The following is an 11,475-nucleotide window of genomic DNA, read 5'->3' as shown; positions in this document are numbered from 1 at the left end:
GGACAGCAATGCCATAGAAATATACAGAGCGACTGCAAAAACGGAAGTTCAAAGACAATATTCTAAAGATGGCGGCGCCCGCGTTTCTCTGGCGCATAAGGATAGGAGCGTACATTGTTATATAGCTTCAAGAAAAATATTTTTTTGGAACATTATTATTATTATTTATATTATCATTGATAAAAGGTTGCATACACATTAAAAATGCATTATCCTATTATTCCTGCACATATCCTATTAGGCAAGCCTATTATTCAAATAAAAACAGACCATTTGACTGATTGATACTTTATTATCTATGATTTAAAGGTTACTTCAGCAAATTACATAATGTTTTTACAAATACTGTAAGAAAATCAAAACACAATTACAGGGACTGATTTCATTTAATAAATATGATTGCACCAAACAGAAACAATTCCACACTGCACAGAGTTGAGGTCAAAGAAAGAGATACTGTATATATATATATATACAAAAAAAAACAAAAACAAAAAAAAAACATGACACCTATTTTTTTTTATATATTTATATATATAGATATATAAAATCTTTACAGTAATAAAACTCGTCTTCTACAAAAATAATCTTCCTTACTCTTAAGAGTAAAGTGGCAGCGCTGGATTTTGATTTCCTGGCTGCCACAGTTTGTCCATTCAGAGCTCATAAAGTGTCTTGTTTTGTAGCCAGTGGTTTAACAACAGTTATATAATCTCTGTCTTCAATCTAAATGTACAACTCAGTTTAATAATTAATTGAAATGCATTTCTCTTCAGCCATCAGGTACGTTTTTAAGTCTGGATCTTCAGATATTGATTTAGTCAAATATGTTATTTATTTTTCTATCTGATGTGGGCTATTGCTCATTTTATAGTCCCTCCCCCTTTCCCACAATGCCCTGCGCTCATTTGATTGACAATCTCGACTCATAACTTGAGTCTTGTCGTCCATCGTATCGTATGCCAAAGACAGCGTCAGACTGCAGCGCTCATGATATTATGAAAATATAATCTGTACTGTGATTGTATCAAGTCCGTAGTGAATTGTCTAGGTATGAATATCCTCTCTACTGCTGTGACATGATATTTATAGGTAGTGTACAAAAGGTGACGGACAAGGACAATTGAAATAAAATTATCCATTAAAAATTCCCTTTTAAACATGCTGTCTTCAATATTCTGACATTTGTGTAATAAAGATGACCTCCATTTGTATTCATTTATGTATGAGAATAGAAAAACTGGCAATATAGCTGTAATATGACCTTGATATTCAAATATTGAAAGAAGAGAAGAAATGGAAAGCATCCCATAGATAAAAATGCTATAGTGGAGAAAAAGATAGTAGCGGATAGATGATAGCATAAAGATAACGTGAGGACCATGATCTCTGCCATGTGTGTAACAGCACCATTATTATAAACAGGAGGACATGTAGTTGCTCTCAATGAGTTGTAATGCTACATGTAAATATCAATAATAATACAAATAAATAATAAAATGCAAATAATCATATAATTGTATGTAATTTTATTGTTGCCCCAGGTCCATGCAAACTGTATTTTGGTATAATTATGTTCTTTTAACTAGCCAAATTAGTCATATACCAATATGGATAGACTGTGTTAAATTCTCAAACTATACAAGGTCAAATAAAATAATTTGACATGAAATGCAGGTAATAGTGGATGATGCCTGCTGTACGTGACATTTTGGTAATGAGTGATTTCTGAATAGTACTAGTCAATTTATTAGTTCAAGTAACTGCTCGTCACTTCCCTGTGATTTTATATTGTTAAAAAATAAAGAGGGCATAGTAAAAGAAAATAAAAGGCTTAAATATTTAAACACGTACTTACACAATCATACATTCATATCCGTCAGCTTTTGGTATGACATGACTGAATTTAAATGCAAAAAAAAAAAAAAAGAGAAGCAAAATCAAAACATAAATCATGTAACCCCCTGTGAGTGCACAAATTATTTCATACAAAATTGTTTATGTATGAAATTGCCATGATGTGTCTCAATGTCTTATGTCAGTTTACACAACATATCTTGACACTGATTGATGTGTCTATAAACCAACAGTTATTTCTACCTAGAAATACATAATTTATTTTACTATGAGAAAAATACTTTGATATTGCAAAAAAAAAAAGAAAAAAAAAAAAGAAGATAAACAAGCTTCAACATTAAATCTGCTTCATGAATAATCGCATTAAACTGAGTCAAATGATAAAACCTACATTTTTGTGTTACATGTAAAGTACAGATGTGCTAAATATAGCTTTACAAAATGAAACCCAGGAAATGTTTCATTTTACAATAATCATTAATAAATGTACAGTTTATTATTAAAACACTTCCAAAATGTCACACGTCCATGTTTTACTCTCATGAATACTGTACTGCCACTGTTAACAATAAAAAATAAACGGACAGTTAACCAAGAATAATTTTCGTTTTCCACCCCTCATGCTGGCCTTTCCCTCCAAGTTTATACACACTGGCGTCTTTATAAATGAACAGCATCAAAAATGATTTATTGAATACACAGACATATAAAAAAGCTGTACAAAGTTTGTTCTAGTATTCACAGAGCACAGTAAAGTTAATGTCCAACATGCACAAGTACTGAATAAAGCTTGAAACCTTTGTGTCCGCATGACCAAAGTCCTTGACGTAGGCGGAGTCTAGAGTTCAAACGTCGATGTACGTAGGAAGATCTGATGAGAATTTGACGCGTGGATGAGGTTTGATGCATTCTGGGAAAAGAGCAACAGTGTGAATTGACAGTGGCAACATTCACATGGCAGCCTAGAAAGCTGAAATGCATCATGACATTTGCTGTTTTGTTGATTTATTATAGGCATCACCAAGGGACCATAAGTCAAGCAACCAATGTTTTTGCCTGCAATCAACAAGAACACCTTTTCCAACAAATCTGCTGAAGCATTTACAAGAAGTTGCCTAACACACGCCGACTGAGCCGAGTGACAGGTAAAGGGCGCTATTTTAACAATCTAAGTGCATGGTCTAAAGCGCATGGAACAAGTGCACTTAGGGCATGTCTGAATCCACTTTTGCTAGTTTAACTATGGGAAAAATGGTCGGTGCACCCGGCGCATGGTCTAAAAGGGTTGTCCCTATTCTCTTAATGAGTAATGGGTGTGTTATGGGCGTAACGTGCAATAAACCAATCAGAGTCTCATCTCCCATTCCCTTTAAAAGCCAGTTGCGCTCGCGCCGTGGCGGATTCGCTATTTACATGACGGAATTTGCAAGCTGAAAAACTGAACGCTTCTCTAGCGAGGAAATAGATCTGCTCGTGCACGAGGTTAAAGCGCGCAAGCAGACCATCAACGGGACAAGCCGGATTCCACCATATCTTTATGTACACAATATTAATCTTTTGCAATGTAATCCTTTTATTTTTAATATTTGGCTAGTTTGTGTGCTGGTGTGTGTACATGCGTGTACGTGCGTTGTGCACCCGCCTATAGGCGCACATTACGAACGCGCTCTTTAAATAACACAAAAAACCACTGTGCCATTGACTTTAGACCAGGGTTTTGTTGGTCAATGGCGCAGTCTATTTCAGTTGCCTCAAAATAGCAACGCGCCAACAATGCGCCTGAACACACCTCGTTTTCAGACCAGCACAACCATGGGCGCACAAATGAGCGCAAATGCATTTGCTATTTAAACAACGTGGCGTAGGACGTGAAAATGATAACTGCGTCAGGCTGAAACTAGTTAAAAAACACTTGCGTCGCACCTGGAGCCGCATTGCGCCGGCTATATGATAGGGCCCTTAGTGTAGTATAAGAGAGAATCTGAGTGGCATGTGATAAATGGAAAAGCATCAGAGTATGTGATACGGTGCCCAGCAGGTGCTCACCAATGGTCTGGGTGTTGGGCTCTGTGTCCAGAGGTTCCAGTGATGTGAGCAGCTCTCTCTGAGAACTGCAGCTGGGTGTGCTGTCAATGGGAGAAACTGGACTCTGGATCATTTCTTGCTCTTTTTCGTCCTGCATCGCTGCATAGATGTGGAGGCCTGGGATCTTCCTTGAGGAAAGATTTACAATGAGACACAGGCAAACAAACCTTGATGCTACAAGATATGCTTGGGGGAATCAGCCTGTTTCAAACAGGGTGAGAAAAAATAATAATAATATTATCAAGCGGTAAGCAACCATAATTACTGAAGGGGACATGTGTCTTCAACTTTTATAAATTATTTATTCATCTTTAAGTTAGAAATTAACAATTTTATGTTAAAAGTTTCATCCATCTTAATAATTTAAATATACACTACTGTTTAAAAAGTTTGTGGTCAGTACGATTTAAAAAAATGATAATAATTAAGTAATACTTTTAATCACTAAATTAAATTGACCAAAAGAGAGTAAATACATTTATAATATTGTAAAAAAAAATATATTTCAAATAAATGCAGTATTAATCAAATTCAACATTGATAATAATAAGAAATGTTTGTTGAGCAGCAAATCAGCATATTAGAATGAATTCTGGAGGATCATGTGACACTGACGACTTAATAATAATGCGGAAATAAAGTAATAATGCTGAAAATTCAGCTTTGCATCACAGGAATAAATAACATTTTAAAATATATTGAAATAGAAAAAGAGTTATTTTAAATTGTAATAATATTTTACAATATTACTGATTTTACTGCATTTTCAATCGAATAAAGGCAGCCTTGGTGAGCATAAAATACATTTTTTAAAAACATTTTGAACATTAGTGTTTTTATACACACACACACACACACACACACACACACACACACACACACACACATATACATTATATATATATATCACACTACTATATACTATATATAATTATAAAGTGATATTTATAATAAAACTTGTAGCCAAGTGCCTAATTTAAGATGTACAGTAGTTTGACTGAGTAAAAAAACAAACAATGTTGCTATAGACGGTTGCTGCGTCATAATTCGCATACTATCCGTCTTAAATAGTATTCGCAATCAGAATTAGTGTGTCCTAAATAGTATGTTGAAATGAGTAGATACCCGGATGGTCTACTTTTTCCGGTTAGAATCCGAAGTGCACATCCATGCACATTCTAACAGCTAATATTGCCTCAAACCCATTGCACCGTGGATGAGGATTCGATTAGAACTTCAAACGATAAAATGTGTAAAAAATAAACACCACAAACATGGCGGATGTACAAGACTGACGGTTAACTAGGTTTAGATAAAGGGCTTTGAGTGATTAATAATCAGCATCTAACCTGACGAAAATTGATTTATTCAATGTTATCCATATTATATTTCATCTGCAACAACATTGTGAGCGTTTATAAAGATATGTTTGGTCATTAACCTTTAAATGGATCATTATGCAAACACATAAGAAGAGTTTTAGACATGAAACACCCACAAATGGCAGATCAACGTGCTACTACATTTCTCTCTGATACGGTAGGACATTCAATTAAATTGAATGTGGAGGATTTTAACTGCGACAAGATGATTGACAGGGCAGTTTAAGCGGTGACGAAATTATGACGAAGTAGTAGGCCTATGACCCAAAGCTTGCCTACTATTCTGCTACACACTCAAAAGTATGTACTTTTTCTTCACAAAAACAGTACATACTTTTAAGTATGCGAATTAAAGCGCAGCAGGTGATCTACTGTAGCCAGCAGACGCTTATCTTTCACTGGGCGAACATTACCTAATTAATATTCACGAGGCAAGCTGAAAAGGTTCATAATGTGCCCTTCTGCACTTTTTCCAAACCTTCCGACGGCCCTGACATTATCAGCTTTGCAGTTCACATCACTGTTAGTTTATCACAGGAAGCATGTGTTTATAGTTTGTGAATGCGGTATCCTGCATTTACAAAACGCAATCTGGGCTCTGCCTCAGGGAAACATTTGTAATGAGACACGGGAATAAGAAGAAAAAAAAGACCTTTGTGTGAAAAGTCTCACTTAGGGGCTAGAACTGAGCTGTTAAATCAAGACCGCCCTTTCAGAGAGGTGATTTCATCCGACTTGGTCCGCATCGTTACGGAGGGAAGAATGTCACTCAAGCGAAAACCAGAATAGAGCTTTAACAGGGCATTGCCTAAGAGGATTCAAAAGCAAATTTGTTTTGCAAAATACAACTGGAGAGGGATTTAGCAGGAAGAAAGCGCAACACGAACGGACAGCTAATTAAGATGTGATCTAACACCCTCATTAAAGGACCAGTTCACACAATGAAACGGAAATTCTGACACCACTTACTCGCACTCATGTAGCTCTAAACCCATTTACATCTATTCAGAGCTTTCTGTATTTGTTAGAGCAGTTTTTTAGCGTTAGTTTCGGGTGAACTGATTAACAAGAAGTGTTCCTTCAGGAAGTCAGCGGTGGCTGTAGTGTCACTGAATGAGAGCTTGTTGCGTCCAAAAAAATATTAAAGCATCGGAAAATTCTTGGCACTTCTGTTATCTCCCTCTCCTGTCTCCAGATCTTGTCTTATTGACCTCTCGTGCCCTTTTCTCTCTCAGTCCGGTGATGGAAACTGTGCAATCATTTAACATTTCATAAAGGTCAACTTGAAAAACTCAAAGGGCTAAATATTGATAATGTCTGTGCATTGACTGACATTTCTCATTTCTTATGAGCGCTAGGACAAAAGAAAGAAGGTTCTGCAACAGGGAAAGGGTGAATCACCACTCCACATATGCGCTCAGTAATTTGCTAAACTGAGCTACAACACCTAAACTGCCTGACCTGAGAGAATGAGAACAATTTGCCTCGTATTCCCTGTGCAGACAACGGCTTGGCTTTTTTTTGTAGTAGCATTAAACAAAATAATTTAAAATATGTATTATTAGAATAATTTATTAGAATAATTAGAATAGGTTACACTTTATTTTTAAGGTGTGTTACAGTGTAAATTATACATTCAAGTACTGATTAATAATAATTAACAATTATTTATTAATATTAATTATTAATTATTAATACTGATTAAAAATAATACACTGTAAAAAAAATATATGATCAATAACTTTTGACAACATGTGTTTTTACATTGCTTTAACTCATGAAAAAAGTTGAAAATTGCTTCTTATTTTGATAAGTTATACAAACTTAAACTATATTTTTTAACGTCAGTTTGATGTAATTTAAGTTGAACTGACTTAAACATCCAAGTTGATTGTACTTAATTTAAGGCAGCAATTTTTTTTTTTTTTTTTTTACAGTGTACATGTACTTACTATAAGGTTAGGGTTGGTTTAGGATTAGTTGCATGTAATTATGCAAAATGTATAGTTATTACTACAGTAACTACATGTAACGTGTAACAAGGACACTAAAATAAAGCGTTACCTTAGAATATTTTTTTTTTTTTAAATCTGAACAAACATTATATTAAGGTAAATAATGCTGTTGAATGCTGTCATAATGCTGATAACACTTCTGTTTGAAAATAAAGATAAATCAATTAATAAAATATATCAAATAATTATGCATTTAAAAATATACTTTTATCTCTTAAATAGCATCAATGCAGTTAGCTACTTTGTTACTACTTTATAAATAACTTGCCTTTCAAGCTTTCTCAAACTTTATTTTCACATTTTTCACATTTATTTTGATTATTTTCCACTAGACATTTAACAAATTTAAAAAGCTAACCATATTTCTACAGAAAACATATACATTATGATTTAAATATGAGGTTTTAAATATGGATAACAATACCTTTTGAATTTATAGATGAGGAACACTGCTAAACCCACCACCACCACAGAGAGGAGCATGAGCATAGCTGAGCCGCTGTGATTCTCGCTTGTATCCACTAGAGGCGCTAGACACAGGGGAAAATAAGGCAGACAAGCTGTTGTCAGTGCACAGTCTGGAAATGGCATGTTTCCCACCCTCCTTTTAATAAAACAGACACAAAACTCATTTCTCACAACCATACAACCAGTGTTATATTAGAATTGTTCATTATCAGTGATCAATTTCATCTTTGGGTGAACTATTCCTTTAAGTTGCAAGTCTTTCTTGTCTCGTTCATATTTAGAAAACAACACTCTTTGATTCCAATTCTTTACCTGCTGATAAATGAGCAGCGTATACCGTGATCTGGACTCCTGGTCTGAGTGTGAACTGAACCAGATTCTGATTCAGAGCACTGAGGACCAGTTCTGAGAGCTGAAAGGAAAATCACATCATCACATAATCATATTCACACCACGTTGGATAAGAAAACGCTGCCGTACTATACATCCAAATCTGTTATTAAATGACATAAACAATCACGTAACCCTGAAATAAGATATTCGTGCCCTGTATTTGATTTCCCCGTTTGTGAGCAGTGTTGAGACATACAAGCGTGATGTTTGTATTACATGAGCCGGTATCACACTGGGAAAGACATTTCAGCATAAATCAACTCACCTTCACTCACAAATATTGATATATGACATGGGTGGGATTTCATTTAGGCCTAACATCTCACTCTTCTCTCCCTCAAACACACACAGAGCCCTTGACTGTCAGGCTCTTTTATGTATGCATAAATCTTGAAAGCAGATCACAATTTCCCTCCCAAAATGAAGCCAATTCTTGTTTGTTTTTGTGCTTGATTATGGCAGATCCGGGTTTTTTTAAAGGGTCATTCTTAAACATTGTGCTTACAGTTTGATTTCTTTAGTGAATTTTTTGTACTTTTCTTGTCTGTCAGACAAAAAAAAAAAAAAATATATATATATATATATAATTAATATAATTATCGTAAAGGAGTTGGCAGGAATTTAAGATCATTCCCTACAGATGGATGGATGGATGGATAGATAGATAGATACAAAGATGGACGGAGATAGATAGATAAACCTCACACAAAACCACTTTCCTTTTCCAAGAGTCCCTTTTTTCACTCTTTCTTCCAAAGCTTTATTAAATCTGTCTCATTTACTAAATGACTCCTGACTTATTTCTGCGCTCCTTTATTTCTTTGTCGCTCTCACCTTCTGTCTCCCTCATCCTTATTCCTCGCCCTTTTAAAATTAGACCATTCCATGAATAATTACATTCTTTATGAATTGTACCAGGGTCAGTAAGTCTATTATACTTTTTTAATAAGGCTATCTACACATTTTACTTTGAACATGGCACCCTTGAAGTGAGATTTATGAGGATCTGCTATGAAAGGTCCTTTGTATATTCAAAGTAGGTTTGGATGAGGAAAATAAATAAATAAATAAATAAATAAATAAATAAATAAATAAATAAATAAATAAATAATTAAATGCACCCCTGCACAGACACCCACAAAATGCAGATACCCCTCTTTCATATGTGATATAATATCTTTGGCCCATAAGAACTGAATGATCTAGTGGATGGATTACTAATGACCTTCTCTACCGTATGTATGGTGAGAAATCACTGCCTAGAAAAAAAATACAGATGACTCTGCATCGTGATTTTGGAGGATATGAGCCATCTTCTCATATTCAGCAATGGCTGTTCTCAGTTTTGCCCTAATGTGGTATGGACAGAATTACCCATGACCTAAAGAATAAACCCACAACTGCAGGTGAGAAAGATAATAAATGAGAAAATCTCATTGAGCTTTGACATCCACATCCGGAAACCACTTTTTCATTTTTAAAGTCCCCCTGTGGTGAAAATCCAGCTTTTAAATGTTGTTTATATGTCTATGTGGTGTTTTTAATGTGCTTTAAGACAAACCATGTGCAAATGTTTCACAGACTACCTTGTAACCAATCACGTCAACGAGTGGGTCTCTGAGCTGGTGTGAGTGAGTGGAGGCGGGGCTAATTTGCATATTCATAGAACCGCGTATACTAAATGAGGCAAGGGTGTAGAGTTACATTCAAGCTATTTTAAGGCATGAACTTTTTTTTTTTTTTTTTTTTTATGAAAAAAACTTTTAAATCTGTAAGTTTGGTGATCAAAGATGAGTTTTAAGGGATAAAATTATTGACTACAGGGGGAATTTAACAGATACTTTCTGAAGTAGCAAATTAAAGTGTATTTATATACCAATTATTTAATTTCAGAAGAAAACTGAATAAGAAAAATCTGGTGTAAGTGTGAACCAGTAAAAACAGGGTTTAATTCAAGTGTTAAACATGCCAACATTGACATCTGCTGGAGACCATAAGAAACTCGTCAAGATTCCCATTTTATCCACTATCCTTAAAAATGTATTAAAAAAAAAAGGACTGATGATAACATGTTCTTTCTTCTGATCAAGAGACACACGCAAAGCAAAACATTCGCTAGCTCAGTGTTTCATGACAGAGATGGGCATCAAAGTGTGAAGATCATGCATAGTGTCGGATAAGGCTTAAGTCCAGTACCTGGTCTAAATGAGAAGCTGTTTTGTCTGGCTTGCCCTCTGTCAGCTGTTTGTCTGGTAACAGGAAGAACTCGGCCGCTGTGGGAAGTCCAGGCAACACAGTGACCAACAGCTGTTCAGGATTCACTCCCGTCGCCTGGAGACCAAGAAACAGAGGATTAGAGAAACACAAGAATCAACTGAGGTAAAAAAGACGAGGCCTTTAACTCTTATGTTCTTGTGCGATTGATTTTACAGTTTTAATGTTTGGGCTCCCAGTCCAGAAACCTCAATGATGTATATATAATATACTTTTCTATGAGCTTTCTATTCATGCAATAACCCTCAAAAAGTGTTTTCAATAGTCACAATAATAATAAATGTTTCTTGAGCAGCAAATCATCATATTAGAATGATTTCTGAAGGATCATGTGACACTGAAGACTGGAGTAATGATGCTGAAAATTCAGGTACATCACAGGAATAAATTACATTTTACAATATATTCAATTAGAAAACAGTTATTTTAAATTGTAATAATATTGCACAATATTAGTGTTTTTACTATATTTCTAATCAAATCCATAACAACATAAAATAATATTTTTTACTTAATGTTATTATTAATACTATTACTTTTTTATTTATTTTACTGTACTATTTATCATTAAGGTCAATTACAGCTACAATACATTTAAAGGTTTAGTTCAAAAATATTCATTTCAGCATAATTTACTCCCTCATGTCTTCTATATGGGTTGAGCTGATTTGACAGTGATGTCACATATAATTTGTTCTCATTCTTGCAACAAATCAGTTCTTCAGTATTCAGTATTTCTCCTTTTTAGCACACACACACACACACACACACACACACACACACACACACACACACACGCACACACACACTTGTAGTTAGTTGGGTTTGGACCAAAATGAGGGTATATGCATATTTTTGTGTCTGTTTCAGGCAGAATATAAATATATAAAATCCTCCCTGGTTCATATTGCAAGGTCACAATGTCCACCGCGTTTCTGTCCATATGCCCAGTGCAAAACTCATTACACACATTACCAATAAACAATTGGAGCAGAACACGC

General features: G+C 34.9%; 1 protein-coding gene across 3 annotated transcripts in view; it reads right to left on the bottom strand.

The window, feature by feature from the left end:
* Positions 1-465: 465 nt before the first annotated feature.
* sorcs1 (sortilin-related VPS10 domain containing receptor 1) overlaps positions 466-11,475 on the bottom strand; it is a 218,114-nt gene continuing 207,104 nt past the window's right edge. The window contains exons 23-27 of one of the 3 annotated variants that reach the window (XR_014603923.1): positions 10,397-10,531; positions 8,120-8,219; positions 7,764-7,869; positions 3,904-4,066; positions 466-2,767 (exon numbers count right to left, since the gene is read on the bottom strand). Coding sequence is in view for 2 of the 3 variants with exons in the window: in XM_084096285.1 (XP_083952411.1) it covers positions 2,703-2,767; positions 3,904-4,070; positions 7,764-7,869; positions 8,120-8,219; positions 10,397-10,531 (573 nt within the window). In the remaining variant the exon portion in view is untranslated. Of the gene's footprint in view, positions 2,768-3,903; positions 4,071-7,763; positions 7,870-8,119; positions 8,220-10,396; positions 10,532-11,475 lie in introns of all 3 variants that reach the window. The other 2 variants (XM_084096285.1, XM_084096286.1) reach the window with 2 other exon arrangements.

Source organism: Abramis brama (assembly GCF_963993115.1).
Source record: "Abramis brama genome assembly, chromosome: 2".
Lineage (NCBI taxonomy): Eukaryota > Metazoa > Chordata > Actinopteri > Cypriniformes > Leuciscidae > Abramis > Abramis brama.
Note: the sequence above shows the minus strand (reverse complement) of the source record. Positions and strands in the feature narration are given on the sequence as shown.